Source organism: Cinclus cinclus, chromosome 5 (genome assembly GCF_963662255.1).
Source record: "Cinclus cinclus chromosome 5, bCinCin1.1, whole genome shotgun sequence".
Taxonomy (NCBI): domain Eukaryota; kingdom Metazoa; phylum Chordata; class Aves; order Passeriformes; family Cinclidae; genus Cinclus; species Cinclus cinclus.
Genome location: NC_085050.1, coordinates 49232966 through 49256465, shown reverse-complemented (window position 1 = coordinate 49256465; position 23500 = coordinate 49232966). Strand labels below are relative to the sequence as shown.

Sequence of the window (23500 nt, the reverse complement as noted above, 5' to 3'; positions counted from 1 at the left end):
CAAGATTGTTTCACAGTAGTTAACTCAACAAAGCCTGGCACAGTCAACCACTTAAACACATGCTTAAATCTCAGCACTTTCAAAATTCAGTCAATCTTAGAAGCACGAACATGTGCTCCAGAGTTTTGCTAGTCTAGACTGATGGACTGGGAAAAAGCAGATTTTTTTTTTCAATACTGAAGAATTATGAACACCTGGAATTTGTCTAGTTTTTATACCTCAGTGGAACAGGTGTAACAGAGCATTGCATCCCAACAGCAGCCTTGTGCAGCACCAGTGCACATATAAGTGACTGCAACAACTGTGGGTGATGCAGGCTCAGAACACATTACCCCAGTCTCTGACAACAGGCATTCTTCTGGAAGTCCATAAGGGCCAAATTCACACCTGAGAGGGACAGTTGCAATTCATAACTACAACCACATACCCTGCCTCTGAATTTGACCTTAAGCTGATTTGGATTTCCAGTAAAAATATATCAGAGAAACCAGAGGGATTTTTTTCCTCTGATTTTTGCATGAAATGTTTTGATGAAAAAATTTGTTTCTAGTGGCAAAACACATGATGATATTAAGAGGAATGCAACTAATTATGACTGAACAGGAATTGAATAAATTTTTCTACAATCTATGTGGAAAAAACTTTGCTGGCAAACTGCAGGTACTTCTCAAGCAGGAGGCGTTGCTTTTTCTAAAGAGACTGTATTTATTATTGGTGGCTGGATATCTGCATGCTGGCTCAGTTCCCTGTAGTAAGGAACTGACCACATTACTATTTGCAAACACAGGGTTCACTCAAGTGGTACTAAAAAGAGAAGAGGTGGGGCGAGCAGAGCTTTAAAAAGAAAAGAGGAGTCCATCCAAGTCTGAATGTAAAAAACAACTGCATTTCGAAGAACAGTACCTGGAGATTTTGCTCCCTGCACTCCACTGAGAGTTGTGGTGAAGAGTTTTCTGAATTCTCTGCTTTTAAGATTTAAACAACAGCTTTGTTACAAGGAAATTTGAAGTGATCTTTGCGAGCATGGCTTTTAAACTGTGTTAAATTTGTGGCAAGAGTGTCAGGCATTTCATACTTGGTTTCCAAAGAGAGAGAGAGAAAAAAAAACCACGAAAGAGAGAGAGAGAAAAGAAGCCCTGATGTGTGTGGGGAAGAAATCTCCCAGGAATTTCTTCAAGGTTGTAGTCAGACACAGTAAAGTCTAAAGTGACAAGAAAAGCAAGGCAAAGATAAAGCTTGAAATTGGGATAAGATGTCTGAGTCTAAAGTGGCAGATTGCAGAAAACTTTTGGGATTACACATGCTCATCTTGTCCTGCATATGACTGAATACAAGCTGTTTTTTTCTCTAGCGACAGCTCAAAAACCCCCTCAAGATTATGTTTCTCTTCCTTGTTGCTTTTTTGCCAGTGGTTTTTAAAATTGGTTTTGTCAGCCTCTCAGCTCTGCAGCACTGGAACTGTCCTAATGGATACCGATTAAAGCCTGAAAACTCTGCTTGTACAGGTAAGTTGCTGAACATTCCCAGATTAAGAGAACTGCATTCATATTATAGTAATTTAGCTTTATAATTTTGGAAGAGGTTTTCGCAGATTGCTCGTGTGTTGTAGTGGCAGAACTGATAAATCACCTCCTCAATATCTCTAGCATTTTAAAATAAACAGAATTTTTTTTTCCCCAGAAATCATCAGTTGTCAGTTAGTTTAGCTATCAGAAAGCAGAATAAGTTTTCATACTATCATTAGGAGATATGAACTGCTCTCCAGTTACCAAAATTCCTTGTCAGAGCTTTAGTGTCTCCATAATTTCAGTACCTGAGCATGCATGTATTCATGCTTCAGTATATGTAAAATTTGATTGTACGTGTATTTTCAAATTTCTATACGAAGAGTGTTTTAATGATTATATATTAGTATACATTTAGATGTGGGCTAGATAATATTAAAAGCTATTTTTTTGGTGCTTATTATTACATGTAGATGTGTGTGCTTATCCTAATAACGCATCTCATACAATGCCTGACTAGCAGGTAGGGAGGTCCAAGAGAAATGTGCAGCACTAACATTACTATAATCATCTGCAGTGATTAGGAGCAGGTTCCAATTCTTTACAAAGTGTACAACAAAGGATGACAGAACCCTTCTCCCTCCCCTGCTACCACGAGGTCCAATTTTTCAAGCAATCCAGAGACAATGAAGTTGTGGGCTTTGCAGTGGGGGATGAAGAAATGCTCTGAAAGGATTCAAGTAACTCCTCATACTTGGAGTTAGTGCTTTTGCCCTAGATTCTTTGGGCTTCAGAGGCTCTGACTCAGTTCTTGTCATGATTCTAGTGATCTAATAACAGGTGCTTCCTCTGTGCTTTCTGCCAAGAAATACCATCTCATAAGCAGAAAACAGAAGCCTGCATATTAAATGCTGTCATACTGAGCGGAAAGGAGCTGGGAATTTTTTGCATACAAATTGTAAACCTGACTGAAGGTTTAATGAGAGCCAAAAACACCTAGGGTGCCCCTACCCTGATGCTTCAGTTCATATGAGAAGCACACTTCTTAAAATTATCCCCATATTACCACCTCTTATTATGCTTGCTTCACATTGCAAAGCAATCTCAAAGTGCAAAGACTGGACTCCCTTTAGGCAAACTTAAACCAGAGAGTGTCCCTGTCATGTTTCCCTCTCTGCTGCTGGTGGCAATTTGGTCCTTGGGACCAGCCTAGGGCTGGTTCTCTGTAAGCTCAGGCTGAAATACATGCAATGGGTGTGCCATATCCTTAGCAGCTGTTGCTCTTTACACGGCCTTTCCTATAGATCCATACTATTTGCTAGCATGTACTTAGCTTCCAAGAGCTGATTAGGATGTCCATTAGTTATGGCTTCTGCATTATTGGGTTTCCCAATTAAGAGCTCATGTATAATGGGAGAATCCTACTGAGATGAAGGGAATTGCTTGGCTATTGTTTAATGAGTCAAAAACCCACTCTAAATATTATATGCAAAAGGCTGCAAAGGCTTTTTTTTTTTTTTTCCCCAGTGGACATGTTTTGCATACTGGTCCATATTTCTTTTCCATTAATGAAGACTTAACCTCTCCCGCATTAAGTCTTTTCTGTTGAAAATTAGCTGCTGTATGAATGGAGGAACTCTAGGTAAAACACTGAAATAGAACAACCAATAGCTCAGCAAACTCCCCCAGAAATAGCAGCAGAGGAAATCTGCATAAGGGCTGATGTTTCTGTGACATACTCTGAGCAATTCCATATGACATAGAATAAGTGAAAAATGAGATGTGTTATGGTAATTTTTCAATTACGGACCACTGGATTACAGGGGATTAAGCAAAGGTGAAATTTTGACATGATATGTAAGATTGAAGGATGCTTTGGATTTCCCTTTCTCTTTCCTCTGTGTACTGGATTCACAGCTGGTGTTCTGACCAGAAGACTGGATGTGTGATATTCTGGTTCAGTAATTATGGGAGACAGAGGGTGCAGTAGAAGCAAGTGGCAGGAAGCTGGAGGCAGGCTTTGAAGGTAATATTGGAGATAAAAGTGGTGAGTGGGAGATGTGAGTCATACCACTGAACTGTGAACAATGACAGCAAGTTGAATCATGGCTTGCTGATCGTTCTTGATGAGCTGTAATAGAGACACCAATTCCAAAATGTTCTCTATCATCTGAGGCTGTGGTGGCAACCTGCCAGCCACAAGGACTCCCTTGAATTGAGAAGGTGTCTGTCTGCTATTTGTAAGTGAATGGTTAAAAGTGATACTTGCCAGAATGTGTGTAGGCTTTTCTAGATCTGTTTTCTGTACTGCAGCTTCAGACGAAGGTCTAGATCTTCTTCTCACATAGCTAAATAGCTCACTCCTTAATTAATTCCTTTTATTTTTATGGATATTCAGAGATCAAAGACCTCCTCATTCTGTGGAAGTATAATGAAATCTAACCCTGAATGTCTCACATAATTTTATACAGTTATTTTAAGAGAGATTATTTGAATCCTGACTTGGCATGACAAGAGGGAAGGGGCCTTTCTGAGGGGCTGTTAGTCCCAAAACAGCAAGGCTTATAGGAAAGAAATTATGGGAGAAGAGATCACAAGGTCAGAGCAAAACTAATCTGATGAATGAATGCATCAATATATTGACAAGTTATGGCAGAATTGGAAGCACTTCTGCAATTTTTGACATGCCATCTTGAATTAATAGCTTATTTTAAGATGCTATGAGGACTGTGGATAAGTCACTTTTATTAACTCAGCTTTCACAGACCCCAGTGGAAACATAGAGCCTTCTGCCTCTGAAGAAAAATGGTCTGGCCTACAAAGGAGCTATTATTCCTACATTGAAAAAATATGTGCACAGTTGGTCTCAGGAGCAGTTTGATTTGTAAGATACTTGACAATGTAAGCATACATGGTACAACAGAGGATGGGCCTATGCCTGCTGGAATCAGTTGCCTGTGTCCTCCTGAAACACCACATTAACAACAGTATTTTTTATTCTCTCATGGTGCATAGATGCTTTCCCTACTCAAGTCTGAAAAAAGTTTTCCACATACTTGTCTGAAGAAGGCCCTAGAGCAGCCTCTTGCATAATTAATTTTAGAGTAGATACTAATGCCTGTTAGTCTTATATAGTCTTATTTACCTGTATCCTAGGTAAATATATTATCTTCTGGATACTGCAAGACTGGAGGTGTACTTTGGTTTCAGGGCTTTTTTTTGACTTTAAATACTGAGTAAGTTTGAAAAATGAAGAAAGATAATAATTTTTAAGATACCCAACACTATTGTAAAAAAAGTCTTGGAAGAAGGCAAAACAAAACCCATATTATTGAAGTTTTGCCTATTCATAGATTCTTAAACTCTGCACATGTCTACCAAATTCTGACATTAACTGCTCAGCCCATGTCAATTCTACAGGGCTAACATGATGTACATTCCTACAGAGCTATAGCCTGCAACTGAAGGTGACATCTGCAGCCATCTAGTTCAGCTCTTTTAGTCAGATACTTCCTTCTCTGTGTCAAGCTCTTTTCTTTCTTCCTGTTCACCTCTCTGCTACCATAAAGAACATTAAGTTATTACTCCTTGCTTTACATCTTTAAATTCCTCTTAATTATCTAAATACTGTCTTTACTTTACTCCATACAGCCTTCTGAAGACATGCTGTTAAAACTTCTTGTCCGTATTCTGAGAAATGTGAAATACCAAAAACTTTTTAACTCTCTCTGTTTGCAAGCATCTCATAAGGAGCAGTAAGAGCCAATGAAATGGGCAATTGCTCTCTACCCCTGTCATTACATAGATAAATCTGATAATATACCTCTACTTCCCTCTGTATTTCAGAAGAGCTGCAATTGAGGTATTTTTTCCTTGTTTTCAGTAGCTGTCTTCCAGCTAGCTCACTTCTTATTATACTGACTTGGGGAAAGGAGCTTGTAAATACTTTTACCAAATAATAGCCAGAAATTCTTGAACATGGATCTGAACCACAGATTAATTCACAAGATCCACATTCAGCTGGATCTATCTAAATGTGGAGAAATACTATCTTCAGCTGTAAAAACTTGGACCAAAATAGGAGGGAGGCAAATACTTCACAAGAAAAAACAGAAATGGCATCACCCATCACATGATAGCTAATACTATAGAAGGCTAAGGAGCAGACTCCCAAGCCAGTGACTAATACTGAAAAACTCATTGTTTTTCCCAGTGTAAAATAGCAGTTATTAATTTTGTATTCTGTTACAAAAACAAAACAAAACAACAGACTGACTACTTTTTAGTATCTAATTTGAAACCTGATTTTAAAGGGGGCTGGATGACAGTATTTGATGATACCTCATGGCTTCCGTCTTTGAAAGACAAGCCAGTAATAGTATAATGGAATTTGCATAATCCAGGAAATAGAGGTCTATTTTCTAGCTACTAATTTGCACATAGAATTTATTTCACATAGAATTTATTTCAAAAGTAGAATTTTTTTCCATACTAGTGAGAAAACACTTGAGGCCAGAGTCCAGAAGAGAAGATACTGTAGTTCCTGGGGATATTTTGTGCCCTTTCTCTACAAGTTGTCTACAACTGTTTTCTAAACTGTATTTAAATTCTAAATTTTATTCTGTTGTATACTTGATATGTTCTCACTTGCTGTTGTATCTGTGACATGATCATCTCTGGGCTGGAAGACACAAGGAATTGTAACCCCTTATTGCATTGGTATTGTGTATCTTACCATTGTACATGAGGATTTCGCAACCTCTACCCTCTCAAAAATTGTGAGTGATCAGGTGGTATTTTAAGCCTCATTTAAAATTGAAGATAAAAGATACTGAACTGTGCACCATTGAGACCTGCTGATAGCTGAAGTGTCCTTTTTTCCATTTCTAGCTGTCTTCTGTTCTTTGAGCTGGATGCTTTAAACAAAATAGAGAAAAGTGATGGGCTAGTTTCTTTGTCACCCAGATGAAATTTCATGTTCAGCCTTGTTGAAAAGATTATGGTGGTAGTTGGATACAGTGGGTTGAATTAATCACGAGTCCAACTCAACAGGAACTAGATTTGCATGAGATTATTCGTGTATATGTATGTGCACGTATACTTTATGTATATAATGTATGTATTTGGGGCCATAATGAAATTCAGATTCTGGCTCACTGTGGTTTCTCTGTGTCCCTGCCAGGAATACTAATGCTTCAACCTTTTGCAACCAGAGCCTTTCTCAGGACTCTCAATAAAGTAGTATATTTGTATGCAAAGTCTTTGAGAGCTGCCAACATCGTGATGACATGATTCATCGTTTTTGCTGATTCTCAAGGCATTTTTTGCATAAAGAAGTCTTTGACAACTGAGCAGAACCTCATTCTTCCTTTCAGGGCTGGCTGTCAGAGCACTGCAGACAGCTTTTGTGTTCACTAAGCCGATTTCTTTCACAGGGTATAGTTCCCACTGGGGGATGTGGTTGCCAGGACACGTAGAACAGCTTCAACAGGATGCAGCTCCATGCTTTCCTTTGGCACTAAAAGTGCAGATGAAGGCATTGCTAGTTACACCTGATGGTTGGTTTTGTGATTGAGTTCTCCTAAACCTTAAAAAACAGCCTTTTTAGATTGTTTCGTTTTGAGGCTGGTGGTTTGATTGGTTGATTTGTTGGTTCAGTTTGGGTTTTTTTGGTTGGATTTTGTTGTTTGTGGTTTTTTTGTACTTTTAACAAAGAAGAGAGGGTGTTAAGCATAGGATCCTCTTCCATTATTAATGCCATAAAAGCCAAACATTCACAGTGCTGTGGCCTGTTTCACAATAGCTCTGTGTCTCTTGACTTGTTCATGCTTACCACAGGAAGGGCACTGAGCTGCCTGTGGTCACTGTGCCCCTGCTGTTTTATTGGGCAGTTCCCCTTCCACGAGAACCTTTCTTCAGCTGGAGCCATGGCTTGCTTTTCAGTACGTGTGGGATTTACTTTACTTTATGTGAATTTTGGTGGTGATGAAAATGGACAAACTGATAACCCTGAAATCTTGTCTTCAAGTACAGTTACTGGGGAAGGGGTGTAAATTCCTGCAGCCTGATCAATCAGTGTTCTCATTCTTCAAGAGTCAGTTTTGTACACTCATATAAAGCTGGAAATAAAGGGTCATTGTCCTTTTACCTTGGTCTGTTGCTCAGTAACCTGTATTTGGTAAAGCATGTCTTCCCAGTCTTGGGGGACTTGACTCCAGAATACTCAGTGCCTTCACAGTTTTCCCTGGTAGCTAGTTCCCTTAGTGATTTACCCTTCCTGTTAAAATGTGAATTTAATGTCTGAATTTGAATTCTCTGGCTTTAGTTCTCAGCTATCAGCGCTTGTTAAATTGTTCTTGAAAAAGATTATAGTGTCTTTTAGAAAATCTGCTACTTTTTCTTTGTGAAGGTATTAATTTGTGGTGCTTAATCCTTCTTCCAAGCTCTTTCTGATAATCTAAGCATTCTGAGCTCTTGAATTTTCTCATAGAAAGGTACTTTTCTTTACCTTTAAATCAGGATTTCTATCCTTGTTTTATACACTTCATAATTTTTCATGATCCTTTAACAACCTTAATCTGAGAAATACAAAGAGCATGCCAATATAATCTGACCACTCACATATAAAGAAGCAATTTTTTTCATCACAATTATTAATTTATCTTGTGTTTATTTGTGTTCTGATTTGAATTTTCTTGCCCAGTAACATACTAAGAGGTCAGCTCTCTGTCCAGTATGAATACTAATCCTTCTCAGAGAAAGCAGTCTTTCAGATCCAATCTATAGGCCAGGCCTATTTTTATTACTCTTGGTTAATATGCTCTTTATTGTGATTGAATAATAGCTCATGAGTGCTTCATATTACTTAATTAAACATCCTCTCTCTTTAGCAATCCTGTATCTACACAGTTGCCTTTTTCACCCATACTTGAAATTTCCACAGAGAATTAACTTCTGCTTAACTTAGCAAGCTATTACTGTCACAAAAGTATATTGACAAACATAAACTACATTATCAACACATTCTCACACCTGCTGTGGTGCTGGTGGCTGGATCAGGTCAAGTATCCAGCTTAGTCCGTTACTTGATTTAAAAACCAGTGCATCAGAGAGAGAGTAGCAGTGTTCATGTCTAACACTGTTAGCAGCTGGACAAGGATCTGAGGTCATTAAAGCCCTCCCTTTTGGGCTGTTAAGGAGCCCTTTAGCTTCAGTGACAACCAGGCAGTGTTTTCCAGGAGTATCTAGTTTTAATGGTGACCTGGAGCCCATGGTGTCTGCTGCCCATTAACACACTTCTAAGCCCATCAAATCTTTCTGGAGGGGATTTGGAAGAGTCTCTCTTTTAATGCTGTGGAGAACGGAATGTACAATCCTAGTACGTGTGGGAAAATATGCTCCTGAAAGCTGATTGTTTGAAGAGAATTGTGGATTAGAATTAGAGTACTTCATGGAATTACGTTGCTGAAAATGCTTGTGCTTTACCTTCGTAATCTGTTAAACAGAAATCAGTTGCATGTGCTCTGATTATGTTTGATATGTTGTCAAATTAGTTCATCTTCTGTTCGGAACACGAACCTGTGGTAAAACTCTGTAAACAGTATGGAGGCTTTCCCTAGTCGGTACAGACACATTAGGTGGCTGAAAAGCATTGCCATTATTTTTTGAGCACCTTTGATACTTGGGCACAGAAGAAACCCCTCTGAACACTTCTTGCTACATATAGTTTCTTAAAGCAGTTAAGGAGGCTGATTTGCAGAACCACAGGATATCAGAGATCTGGTTGCTTAGGTCTCTCTAAGTTGCTGAGAGCTTCTTTCAAAGTCTTTTGTGAGTTGGGTAAATCGCTGCTCCTTGTAGTAAAGGTGCCCTTCTTTAGACTAAGGGAATTCTCACATAACACACACAGACCTAGTTTTGGTTGTGAATCCGTGTCCTTTAGAGGCTTATGATTGCTTTATGCCTGCATGTGCCGAGTCGCATGATAAAATACCTTTTTGTCAGAACAAAAGCCATTGACATCAACTAGATCTGGGGCAAGAAAAAAGCTGCTTCTTAAAGCAACCATTACACGGTATTTGAGGAAGAAAAGTATACAAGAAATATACCAGCATATGGTACTGTCAGATGTCAAGTACCTCGGGAAGTTACTATCAGATGTATTTGTTTTCAGAAGGAATTAAAATTTGTCTCAATTATATGGGACAATTATCCATGCTACTGCAAATTTCCTTCCCCCTTAGTATAACCTATGCTCCTCAGTGGTAATTTATTTTTTAATAGATTCCTTTGTTTAGGACTTAATTAATAGTCACTTGCTCAAGTCCTGGTAAAACAACATAAATACATCAAATATCTTTCAATTCCTAAATGTTCTAGCCTAACCTATCAGTGAAAAACCCAGTTTCTAATTAATTTGCTAAGTGACTTGGTTTGGGCTTGTTTCTGCCATAATACAGTGGGGAATTTTAGCATTTTGTATGTCTGTTTGAGATTTGACTCAAACAAAAGTGAGCTCAGTGTTGAACTCAGTGCTGTGACAGTCTGTTTTCTGCTTTGCTGTTTTGCAAAGTCTGTTAATTTGTTGGCAAAATTATTACTATTGAAAAAGAGATAAAGATAGAGGGAACCAGCTGCAAGCAGCATTTGCATAGCAAAAAATAACACAAATCAAGACAAGTCTGTTCCGTGTGTTTGAGCAATTAGAGACCAGTACCTAGACACAAGGGAGATGAGTAATTTCCCTTGACAGTCAAAAAAACCCCCAGAATAAAACCACAACACCCTCCAAATCACTGTGAATGTGACAATGATAAATTAATACTTCCCCCCCACCAATAATTTTGAAAGCAATGCACGAAAGAGTACAGCCATCCTCACTTCATTTTTTAATGACAGGATATGAAATTTTGTGACAATTTATTATTAGATAAGTTTGTCAAAGGTATTCTTTCTTCTTGTCCTTTGCTGCTGTTGCTAGCTGAATTTTCCTGATCTTTTTCAAATACCTATTTCAGATATTGATGAGTGCCTTGAAGGTGGTTTGGGAACCTGTGGCCAAACCTGTATCAATATTCCAGGGTCATACATCTGCTCCTGTTTGCCTGGCTACTCCTTGGGTATTGACAAGCAGTCTTGCTATGTGAACGGTAAGGACATTTTCCTTTTTGATAACTGAAAGTGGGTTTTAGAGATTGAGTTAGCATTCCTTTTCAAAGTGAACCATGCCAGCTGCTCCCTACTGGTCAGAGACTGGGGTTCTCTGGTTTGCTGACCAAAAATTGCCTCTGCTACTGTGTGTGTAAGTGGCAAGGATAAAAGTGGGTGCCAAAGCAGAGTGATAGTGAAGAATGTAAACTATGGTGGTGGAAAGATGAATGAATGTAAGTAAACAAGCAACTAAACTTAACAATCGCTTCCTGTTTGCATTCTCTTCTGGTTTAAAACTGTAAACCTTCTTATACCATCCTTACTTCCAAGAATACATGGCAGTACACAAAATTCTGCTACCTTGGCTGCTTTCAGTCTGTTGGTGGTGCTTGATGTCTTTCCAGTATGTTTACGTTCTAGTGATAGCGCTGTAAAATTAGAAACCCTTATTTTTGGTTTCATCCATTGACAGTTAAAAATCATGAGTGCTTCTGTGAGTTATTTCTTTCCCTTCCTCTGTCCTGAGTGTATAAATTGATTTTTAAATGTGGGACATGCATTTAAATATAAAAGTTTTAAGCTCTTCTAAGAGGAAAAAAAAATGCAGTTAAAGCCTTTGATTAACCCTCATTTTGTCCTCAACTGATGCTACCCAGGGGAAAAGAAATGAGTTGATTTTATTGATTGCCTTAACCTTATATTGCATCTAGAGTATGAGGTGGGAGTGCTCTGAAGTTCATCTCTTTACCTTTCCCCTTTGACTTCCTGAATGCCAGATTTTGGTTCCTGTGGGATACATCATAGCTCCCTTCTGATCCAGGATCTCAAGTTTTCTACTTTTTGGCCAGTATTTACCAGGGGCTATCTTGCAAATACAGAGATGGGATGTGACAATTTATGTTTCTGACCCAGGAAGTGGGAGCTGTACTTGAGATCTTATGTGTGTAGATTTTGGGACCATGAACATAACTGAAAGTATGCTGTAGAGCTCCCAAACCAACACAATTATTTTAGTCAGAGCCCTAGAATCATCATAATTATCAGCAGCAAGTAACTCACAAAAAACTGGATTTTTTGTGGTCCTGCCTAAACATCCCTTGTTCCTTTGCAAACTCTCCAGTTCTGAACTGAAGTGAAAACAAGCATGTTACTTCCCAGTGATGTTTTTGCACAGGTATCTTTCAAAGAACAATCTTACCTTCATATTGGAGTGCCACACACTTTTTAACATGTTATTACTAACATTTATAGTAACAGCAGAAAGTGATTTTACTGTGTTACTGTGATGCATAAGGAACCCTTAAGTCAGGTATACACCCTTTTGTGAGGGATACACCAGGTGAAATACCCTCGTGTTTTAAAGACAGGAAGATGTTTGGTGCAGCTATGGTTTACCTGGTATTTAACTCCCTGATAAAAGTGAGTCCCAAATCTGACTGGTGCCTCTGCAGTAAAAGTTAGATTTGTTCAGGCCCTGTTCCATTTAGAGCTGTCATTCACAGGCACCTGCTAGGGAACCCAGAGAGTGGAAAGGACAGAACCAAAGTGTATAAATACTCTTGGTCAAGTAATAGGCAAAACTGCAGGCAGTAGCTGTCAAATCCTTTAGATAAATCAGCATTGCTACACTTCACCATTCATTTACCATTTACATGAAGCAAGTCTTCCTTGCTCAAATGTGCTCACAAGGGGTTGCTCAGTTCAAGTAGCAGCAGAAAAAGACAGTAATTAAAATCCTGTAAGCAGCTGCTATAATCAGGTGATAGCTTTGAAATTTGAGATACAAAACATTCTGCTAATACAGAAACAGTGTGCTGACCATCTTCCCTGTGAACAAGATGAAATTTCTTCCTGGGTGCCCATCAAAACTTTCTTCACTTGGAGAAATCAAAATTTGTCTCATTCCTCTGCTTTGAAAGGAGAATTAAACAACCTTGCAATTATGAAGGTCAAGCATCTTCATCTGTCTAAATTTTGTAGAAGTGCTTTTTGTTGAGTTTAGAGCCTCGGGCTTCATGCTCATAGTAAAGAAATTCATTTTAAAAAGATGTGAACCTTGTCAATGAAGCCAGTTTAAGTTTCAAAAGTATACGTGCAAGAAAACTGGTGGTAGTGCATCTTTGATGACATCCATTTCCAATAAATGGAGAGTTGTTTCTTCATTGCATAATGAAGAATAATTCAACAATTAATTACACAGGCTTGAAAGCTGTCATTCTGTTAGATCTATATCAATAATTGCATTTCAAAGTCAGTTGGTTTGAGGACTACTTGTATGCCAGGATCTGTTGCTTCAGACAACCATGTTATAAAATTCCAACATTACTAACACCATGAGATTTATGTTTTATATGTTTTTTTTTAGTAGTAAACTAAATAACAGACCTAATGCCCTCAAATAAGTGTATATATATATACAAACAAAAAGCCTACAACAAACCTATATTTATTTTTGAAATTAAAGTAAAAATGTGTTGGTTACATAAGAACTGCTTTCCTATATGCACTTGACAGACAGCCTAAATGAAAACTCTTGCAGTCTGGAAATGTAGTAAAGGCTCCTTGTGCAATCTTAATTGTGCTCAACAGTGATACTCTAAAAATAACAAAGAGGACTTGATAAAACTGGATCAGCCCCAGTCATTATGCCGTACTAATTGTACTTCCATACATATCACCTTGTTCTAAGGTCACATCAAGGGTATTGGAACCATCCTAGCTGCTCACCACTTTCAGCCTTAGTTGGTTTTCTGGAGTGTGAGGCATAATTGGAGCACCTTTCATTTTAACATATTTTATGTTAAGTTACTCTTGTACTGTTCCCTTCTGCTCATTACAAATAGAGTTTTTGTCTGGAAGAAGTTGTTGCTTTTGAGCTATCAGAGTTTTAAGTACAGGTCTTTTGTTTTCCTTCAGCCTCCTCCAGTACAAGAAACCTCCCCAGTCTCCAGTTTCTTCCTTTGCCCTGTCTTGGGATCTTCAATTTCCCTTTGTGTACAGTTAAAGCGAGACTCCAGGCTACTTCTCTGTAATAAATTCTTGCTATAGCACAATAGTTTGAAGTGATCTTCAACTTGGAGGCACATTCATGGCAGACTGATTTCAACCTCAGCTGGCAAGCATGCAGCAGTTGTTCTGACCTCTGACTGGGCTGTAGGATTTGGGATAAGTGGTAAAAACCACTGTAGTTTCAGTTTCCTACCTAAGAGTTTTGCCATAATTTTCAGCATTAAATGTGAAAGGACCATTACATTTAGACATTACTGGTTCTCCATGGTACCTAGAAAGTTGTTACTAAGAAATGAGCCAGCTAAATCTTGAACTTTCTCTTTGACTAATATGCTACTGATGAGAATATAATGCAGCAAAAATGCAATGATTATCCATTAATTGGTCTCATTTTGTTCTCTCCTCACCAGACCCAGCACCATTCTTGCTTTTTAGCCATGGAAATGCCATCTTTAGAATTGACACTGAAGGGACAAATCATGAAAGATTGGTTGCTGATACTGGTCCATCAACCCTTATGGATTTTCATTATGTAGAAGAGAAAGTGTATTGGGTAGATTCTGAAAGGCGACTGCTTCAAAGAATTCACCTAAATGGCACAAAACGAGAGGTAAAGTAATCAGTTCTTTGCAATTCTCCTAGTTAATGGGTGTAAACCCCTCTGTGGAGGCCATCTCCCCCTTTGGTACAGTTCTGCCTTTACTGTTCATCCATAAACACTACTTTGGCTGTTGTAATAGTTCTGAGTCTAGGCTGTTTTACTGACATTCACATTTAGTACACACAGTATTTTCCATAGATCAGGTGAAGGCAAGCTAAAAATGAAGGAGAGTAAATTCAGACAAACTAAGGCTTTGTAGACATTAATGTTTTTATCAGTTATAGATCATTCTCTGGCATTATAACCTTGTCTTCAAGATTATTGTAACACAAGCTGACAAAAATGCTATGAGAAGAATGTGCTTGAATTCCTGCTCATTTTTTCTCAAATCTTTTATTGGTTCCTATGGTTGCATAAATGCTTTTAGCACTTTATTCTTTGTTCAGAAAAAGCTGTGCAGTTCATTGCATCTGGCTGATTAAGAAGGGCAGACAAGCTATTGAGGCTGAACTTTATTGCTGTGAGAGTGTTCTTTTGTTTGAGAGAGATTGCCAGTATCATTTACCAATGTGGGATTTTCACACGTATATTTTCATTAATTTTAAAGGATCAGGGTCCAGCATCAGTGTGTCAGGAGACTTTTATCTCTAACAGTACAGACCTGGGTGCTACATAGTGTGCCAAATGCAAAATGTTGTAGCTAAATATTACTCCAGTATATTTCTTGTGCAGAACAGTTTCTCCTTTTGCAAGGAGACACTCAGTTCAGAGGGAGTATGTGTAAGTACAAAGACCAAATGAAATTGATGGAAGAAAAAGGAAGAGAAATAGCTACAGGTCTGAAAGAAAATGAAACAGGCAAATAAATGAACTGGAAAGTTTCAGCTGGGTATTCTATTCCGTGTAATGAAAGCCAAGTTTAGAGTAATCATTAGGATTCCTCTTGTCAACTCTTTTTTCTTGTTTACAGAGACTGTGTTACATAGACAAAGGCATTTCAGGATTTGCTATTGACTGGATAAATCAAGACATTCTCTGGGCCAACAGACAGAAAGGAACCATAGAAGCAACCGACATGAATGGGAAGAAACGCCGAGTTCTTCAAAGAGCTGTTGGTCGTCCCACAAGGATTACCATTGATGCTGAACAAAGGTAATTTTAAAGGGGTTAGTAGTTTCAATGAATTGGACTCCAAATATGTAAAATACTATGACTGTGGTTTCATGGAATCAGAGAAATGTGTTAGAAGGGACCATAAGTTTCAACCCATTCACCGTGGACAGGGATGCTTTCAATTAGACCAGGTTGCACAAAGTCCCATCTGACCTGTTTGAGCAATTCCAGGGGTGGGGCATCTACAGCTTCTCTGGGCAATCTATTCCAGTGCCTCACCAACCTCACAGTAAAGAATTTCTTCCTAATACCCAATCTCAATATACCCTCTCTCAGCAAAGTTTCTGGGAAGGAAAGGAGTATTGGAGAAGCAAAGGGAATGATGCCTGCAAGTGCTGGGAGTCACTTGTGCTCCAGACCCAGCACAATTAGAACATAAATTGGTATGTTTTCTGAAAAAAAAAAAGTCTAAACTGACAGTTTGCTGCTGTTTCCCTTGTTTCTTTATCAGTGTCTCCAGTTCTGAATCCACTGTTGCTGCTTAACACCACTAGTAGTTTGTCCTTCATAGAGATGCTCCTTTCAGCTTTAAGTAATTTACAATGAGAACCATGCTCACATGAGAGGCCTGGGTCCTCAAGGGTTACCAGTATGAATTGTCATAGTGGTGTCTCCATGCTAATTTACTCTTATGAAAAAAAAAAAAAAGCTTGAACAGAATATGAAATGCTTCTGTTTTTTTTTTTTTTTTTAGCAAAAGCAGGTCTGTGCTGCCACTTTTGATTTGCAGTAAAGCTGTTCAGTGGTGTGTGCAACTATTTTAATATTAAGGCTCATGGCTCATGTGTCCTTTCCTAATACATTTGCACATAAACCAATCTTCTGATGATAGTAGCATCACTAATAGTCTTTGGAATCTTGCCATCTCAATGGGATTAAGGGTCTGGACATCAGATCTGCCTTTCCTCAAATTTGCAGGAGGTCCCTGTATATCTGAGAAATGATTCCAGTTTGCTTGACTGACTGCACGGCTGAACAAAGCAGAGAGACAGACAATAGTGCTTTGTGCTTAAGCTGGGCTGATTCCTGCTTGACCCACTTGAGGGAAATTGCTGCTACCTCTAGTAATGCTAGTTTCTAGTATCTCCAGCAGTACTTGTAGCTCTAGTACCATACTGAGAAATTTTGTATACAGGAGAAACTTAATAACTAAATGAAGAGTGTGTAGCTGTGATGTGATTTTTGCAAATGTGGGGTTTGTTTGTTGTGGATTGCTTTGTTTTGTTTTGCTTTGTTTTTTAAACATGCCCCTCTTGCCTGCAGGCTGTTATTTTTGTCTTCAGATGGTACAGTTTCCAGCATACACCGAGTATCCCTCAGAGGAAGTGATACGAAAAATATTTTGAAAACTACAGAAAAAATAAAGGCCATCTCACTAGATTTGGTTGACACAAGGCTCTACTGGATCCAACATGACCATGGAAAAGAGATTTCCCATATTGGATCATGTGACTATGATGGTGGAGCTGTTAGCTTCCTCAGAAATTCTGTCCGGTGAGTTTTGCTCAGCTTGTCAGAAATAAAATATTCATTTTAGGGATTCAGTTAAGCTCTCTCCATTATTCTCCCTTTTACTGTGTCAGTTCACAACACGAGGAGTGTAAAGAGTAGTGCAAATGGCCTGTGACTGTAAATGTAAGACTAATAATAGGAAAATGGAAAAATGTCATAATTATAAGGATAATACTGCCACTCAGCACTCTCCATCTTCCAAGCTTTCAGCAAATGATAGCTAATTAATCCTTAGAAATCCTCTCTGAGTGTTTATTAGTGGCCTTTTTCTGCAGATAGAAGAGCCAAAAGGAGAGATTAAATGATTTATCCAAGGTCACAGTGGGTGAGCTCAGGTGTCTGAGCTGTGCTCAGGAGACTGAGCTCCATCCTCATCTAAGCCTGTTGTCCTCCTCAGCTGCTGGCTGGGGAGCCTCATCCCTGTGTTCAGGCTCTCCAAGTAGTATCAGAAGACATGGTGAAAACTGTGCAAGAGAATTGTCCCACCCCAGTGCCAGTGCTAAACATGGCTGAGGGGGCTCGTAGACCCATGAGCTTTTGGTCTCCATGCTGTGCAGGGGTACTGGTGCACAGTGGTGGTCATGGGGTCAGTGAGAGGATCAGGAAAAGGTTGTCACTGCAATGTCTTTCAGTACGGTTGGGTTGCCATATGTGGAAAAGGGATTTCCCACAGCAAACTGAGAAACATATACTTTTGCTGGCCTGTTGATTTAAATATGTGGTCCACCATATGCATATGATGGCTTCTCCCTGCATTGCCAGCAGCCACTTTGGATTTTTCCTTACTTTTTTTTCCTTTGTCCCTTAAGTTTGTTGTCATTCACTGGAGCATTAATCCTTTAGACTGGATCTGGATTCTTAGTTTTCTACCTGGATTGTGTACTGGAAAGTAGAAGACAAAATACTCCTTTTGGGGTTTTTTTGTGCTTTCTCTCTTATTTAAAACTTGACCCTTTTGTGATTTCTGCTCAGTGCTTACTGACCAGTGAATGGAAAACATGTTCCTGAGATAGGAGATGTAGCAGAAGATGAATTTTAGCAGTGCCCTATCCCTACCACTCTATCTCGACTTTGATTTCCTCAGACTGTCAGAATTTTAAGAGCAGGCACTGGATATTAGGAAATGGTTGAACTTGCCTGACCTACATCCTTCAACCAACTAAGTCTCCATTTTGGTTGCTGGGTTCACCAGAAGCAAGGTGACACCTAGGCTTTCTCTCCCAGTTAAGTCAGACCTGACCAGTAGATCATTAAACCTGTGAGAAATGCAGGTTATCCCTTTTGTGTCTGTTTCCTGCAACATTGAAGGATTATGAGTGGTGAATTATTTTGGGAATGTCTTTGCACCTCTTATGATTCACATATATAGAAGATACAGTAATGTGTATATATATATATATATACAATACGAAGAAAGGTAATTTTCAGTGAACCTGACTGAACTAGGCACCCAGAAAATGTTTGCATGAGTAAATCAGATAATCTCTATGCATTTTGCTCTCTTCTCTTGTAGTCATCAATTGCTTGGTATGTCTGTCTTTGCTGAGCACCTATATTACTCAGACATGAAGTCTGGCATGATATGGAGAGCCAACAAATATACTGGAAACGTTGTAGTCACAATTAGCCTGAAGCCATCATTTTTCCCACCAGTGGAGATAAAAATAGTACATCCATTTAAGCAGCCAGGTGCAAGGATTGATTCTCAGGATTTGGGTAAGTTAATATAATGCTGCTATATATGAGAATTATATTGTCATATACTCTGATTCTTTGCAGTAAGAATTTCCTTTGGCAAAATTCCAGGCCACAGTGAAATAAAGGAAGAAGTTTTTTTCACTTCAGTGATCCACAGTTCCACTTGGTGTGTACAGCTCCAGCTAAGTATCATGATAGAAGCATGCCAAGCACTATTAATCTATATACATTAATCTATATACACATGCAGATAAACGTGACTTTCTCATTTCTCTTGCCTTTCTTTATACAAAGATATTTTTATGCTTTCCTGTTAAATGCACAAAGCATACAGATTGTTAACCCTCTCTCTACATTGTCCTCACCAAATGTCTGCTTCATTCTGGAAGTTTTAGCGTAAGGCATATCAGAGCAACTCTGATTATTATGGGAGCGAAGGGTTTTAAACACAAAAGTGGATGTCTCAGCTTTGCTGCAAAACGATTCAATTGAAAGTCAGCAGGTTTTAGACAGTCTTCAAGCTGCTATAACAGCTATAGGATAAGAGACTCCTATCTCTTTGATCGACACCGATTGCAGCCCACAGTATGAGTTGGTCATCTCGCTGCCTTTCACTGTGGATCCAAAAATGAAGGTAATTGACTATCAATAGTTCACCTTCCTTGAGTATTCCTGCTGAGGCAGTAGGACATGGAGGATGTCCAGGGAAATAACGTCTTGTCCTCTAGTCTCTGGGGAGCAGAGCATTCTTGCTTTAATGGAATAGCTTTTGTCACCAGTTTTGCTTGGATAAGAACAATGGAGCAAAGAGGGTGGAGGAGTTTGTGTGTCAAGCAACAGTTGCACAACTCCCAAGGGAAGACAGCCATGAATTCCTAGAGGTATAAAGAGGTGGGGAGAATTTAGTATTTGTTTTTGTTCATGTAAGCAAAAATGAAACTGTAAATATATCTTGGAACTATTCCTAAATAGCTACTATAAAATAGGTTTTGTCCTCATGCCAGCCAACAGCTCTATGCAGTACCATGCAGTCTGTGCCCTCTGAGGACTGGTCTGAGCGGGATAATCAAAACCTCCAAAGGAACTTTCACCTTCAAATGCTTTACTTGCAAAGCCAAATTGTGTTGAGATGCAGAAGATAAAGTGTTCCTGGAAATCAAGCTTACCCTTGTAAGCACAGGGAGTCTATTCAGAGGCAATACTTGAACTGTCCTTAGTTTGGGGAAAATGGCTGTCCTGGCAAATGTAAGCACTTTTTTTCTACTGACACATTTGGTGCTCTCACATAGAGGAACTAGGGCAAGAATGTGCAGCTTAATTTCAGTGACTGTGGGCACTTAGCCTTTATTCTTCTGGCATTTGTCTTTCAATGGAAAAGGGCTTTCCCTGTTTTTATTAATATATAACCTACCAATATTTTCAAATGTATGTATATTTCCAACATGTTTAGTAAATTTTTGTATGATAGTAAGTGTTGTCAGCAGTAGGCTTTTAAAAAAAAATTCCAAATAACTTCTTGTAAAAATGTCTGGGAAGTTATGGAGTAGAAAGAAGCTTAACAGGCTGAACCCAGATGAACCTTTTGGACTTTGTATGTGCGTTGCTTGGCTTATCCAATGCAAGAACAGCAATGAAAGGAGGACTAATGAGCCTGGAGTTCAAATGAGATTTATAGCTGATCTTACAACAGAGAAACCTGGAGATAAAAGCATATCTAGACTAATTGGATGCCCTGTACAAGCTAAGAAAATGTACATGGCAATGTAGTGTCAGCTGTGAATTATCAAGCCTTCTTTAAAGCAGGTAACTAGCTCTTCAGATGAAAAGGGAACTTAGGAGAAGTGTGCAATTTATATTATTTGATTATTTTACTGGAATTTGAATTATTCACTTTACTACTTAAATTCCTCAGGTCCCCTCTTCCCTTTCTCTTTCAAATTACTTCCTTGGATTGGTCAGGGCCAATAAGTAGAGAGAAGAGCATTAATTCATCTACAGGTTTGTTGTAACCCCACAGAACAACTTTGGTGTGGCACTTCTAATAACAACTCATAAAATATATGAAATACCTTAAAATCTCAAACACTGCCTCTGGAATTCTTTGAAAGAATCTTTCCTAACAGATTAATGATATTCAGTATAATTTGATTTTTAAAAAAATTTTATCTTCTTAAAATTTATTTATTTTTGAGAAATTATGTTGTATTTCTTTCTAGTGTAAGATGCTAGCATCAGGCTAATATCTATGTATTTCCACGTAAGACAGATGATGGGAGGGGAAAAAAGCCCACAAAACATTAATATGTTTGTAAGTGTGAAATGGTGTAATGGTGGTAACAGTGTTCTTCCAGAAAATATTACATTATAAACTTTGTGATTCACAATTTAATCACCATTATTTTTAACCTTTGAAATGTGATTGTGTTCTTATGTATTGATATAGTTACGTAGGGTTCTAATACTTAGTTAAAAATTATCTTCTTGAGATTGTCCATATGGCAAAACTTCTGCTACATAAAGAAGCTATATTAAAAATATAGCTTCTGTTATTTATTCTGTAACTCCCAGGTGTCTTTGGTCTTTTTAGACCACTTAGATCAATAATGGTACAACCACGGGATGAAAAATCAAAAACAATGATAAGCATGTGATGCAGCCTTGAATATGGTCTTGTTTGTGGATTCTGTTGTTTTGTGATTGCATGTACTTGCACTTCTGTCATTCTAATAAGTTCTTTATTTGAAGATTAGACTCTTCATTGCTGTGTGTTCCTGATTCAGTGGCAGTAGAAAAAGATTGTGTCCAATTCAAAATTAATTCTACTGAATGAGAGGCTCATGTAAGACCACACAAAATTCAAGACTCTTAAAAGACAACATGCTAAATCACATAGATAATATCTACCTAGTCCTTTGTCAGCCATTCATAATTTTGCATTTAATGGTATGACCTCTGCTAGAGAAGACTTAGCCAAATATGTGCAAGGTGTCTGTGCCTGTAGCCAAGCTGCAGTGTCTGTCTGGGAAATTATATATTACTACTTTTATAGATGTCATTCCACCAAGGGGCCAACATTTTCTCTCTTGTGGCTAGCAGAAGAATAAACCTGGAGCTTAAATATTATGCAGTTTTCCAACTCTTGGAATTTAGATTGTGAATTGGAAACAGCACAAAAAGATTTGTCACATATTAATTTCTTTGCCTGTACGAGCCTGTGATATCTTACACACACAGCCCAGGGTGAAGACAGTGTTTTGTGTGGCTGCACAAAACATTCAATAGCATCAGTTCAAACAAAAATAATAATTTTGGAGGAAAAAAATAAAATCATGAGTGCTGCATAACTGTGAAAGCACCAGACCTGAAAGATAGCTGAGCACAGACATGAGGCTCTGCAAATCCTTCCCATGAGAAAGGATATTGGAGTAGCTTTTCCTGTGAAGCAGGAGAAATAGGAAAGCTCCTGGGAACCTGCTGGTCACATTTTTTCTTCTTCCTTTGAAGAAAGCTTCTGAATTTGAAATTTGAGCTCAGCATTTAAACTGTTTCTATTTTTCTTAGATCCACAACAATACAAAGATTCTCTAGACTGTGCTAATACCTTTTGCCCAAATGAAACACATGGTCATTATAATCTCCCCAGTTATCTTTTTTGTTAAATAGTATGAGTAATAATGTTGTCGTAATACTCCAATAATAATAATAATAATAATGCTAATAACAACAGACTTTGTATGCTGTGTCTTAAAAATCTGTCTTCACTCTTTTTTTTTTGTATAAGTGCTCCCTCTCTGTTGTTCTTATTTCTAAGTGTCTTACAAAGTAATGTATAATATTGTGCAGGACTGGGGGTTAGGAAACTTGAATTTTCCCTTTCATAATCACTGTAAGTATAGACTCAAACCACACTATCCCCTAGTTCAGGCTCTCTAGATCTGGTTGCGTTGACATGCAGCTCGAAATCACTTTTTGCACACACCTACTCCTAGCATTCCAAGGACTTTCATTTTTACAGTAATCAGCTTTTTGCCTGATTTTACTAATGGAAAAAAAATGAAGTCATTTTGTATTAATAAGAAATTCCTCAGCTTGGTTGAGCAAGCAGATGTTGAGAAGAAAATACATCTCTTATCATCTTCCTACTGGAAGGTTAATATAATTGGAATTCCATTCTACTTACACTGCAATTGTTCTTTCAGAAAAAGAAATCTGTGATTTGAACAGAGAAAAGTGCAGAAGAATCTGCAGGCCAGACTCAAGGACTCATCGGTGTAAATGTTCTAGTGGCTTTATTTTAAGTCGAAATAAACAGTTTTGTGAAGGTAATACATTAATTTCTCATCAGCTTTATTCCATCACATGAAAAAATTATTCTGTCCTTTTACTTAGTTCACTTAGTTTTACTTTACTTGAGTTAGAAAAATTACTGTGAATTTCTAAAACTTTCAGTGTGTTATTTCAGTTTTGTGTCCTTCCAAGTTCTGAAATAGTTTTAAAAGAGACCCATGAAAGTGTCACGGGCGCTATTCTTGTAAGAAATTTTGGTCTTAGTCTGAGTAGGTAAAGGAACTTCAGATAAGTAGAAATGCTTATGTGTGCTAATTTAATTTTTAAATAGGGATGAAACTGGATGTATCACCAAAGGTGAAGCATTAAATAATGCAGCAATGAGATGTCTGTCTGAAACATCATTAAAAAAAAGACAGAAATTCTTAACATGTTTCTAAATATTTTAATTGGGGTTGGTTTATTTAAAATCTAAAAATTACTATTAATTATAGATAATATAATACTTTTAAAAGCATCTCTTTCACTACATGACGAGATTTTATAAGACATAATGGCATCAGAA

At 38.1% G+C, this 23500-nt stretch overlaps 1 protein-coding gene across 1 annotated transcript in view; it reads left to right on the top strand.

Annotated features, from left to right (window-relative positions):
* Positions 1-1378: 1378 nt before the first annotated feature.
* The window catches only part of EGF (epidermal growth factor), a 54895-nt gene continuing 32773 nt past the window's right edge, over positions 1379-23500 (top strand). The window contains exons 1-7 of the mRNA XM_062493762.1: positions 1379-1505; positions 10523-10654; positions 14075-14274; positions 15236-15417; positions 16702-16932; positions 18464-18666; positions 22848-22970. Coding sequence (XP_062349746.1) covers positions 1379-1505; positions 10523-10654; positions 14075-14274; positions 15236-15417; positions 16702-16932; positions 18464-18666; positions 22848-22970 — 1198 coding nt within the window. The remainder of the gene's footprint in view (positions 1506-10522; positions 10655-14074; positions 14275-15235; positions 15418-16701; positions 16933-18463; positions 18667-22847; positions 22971-23500) is intronic.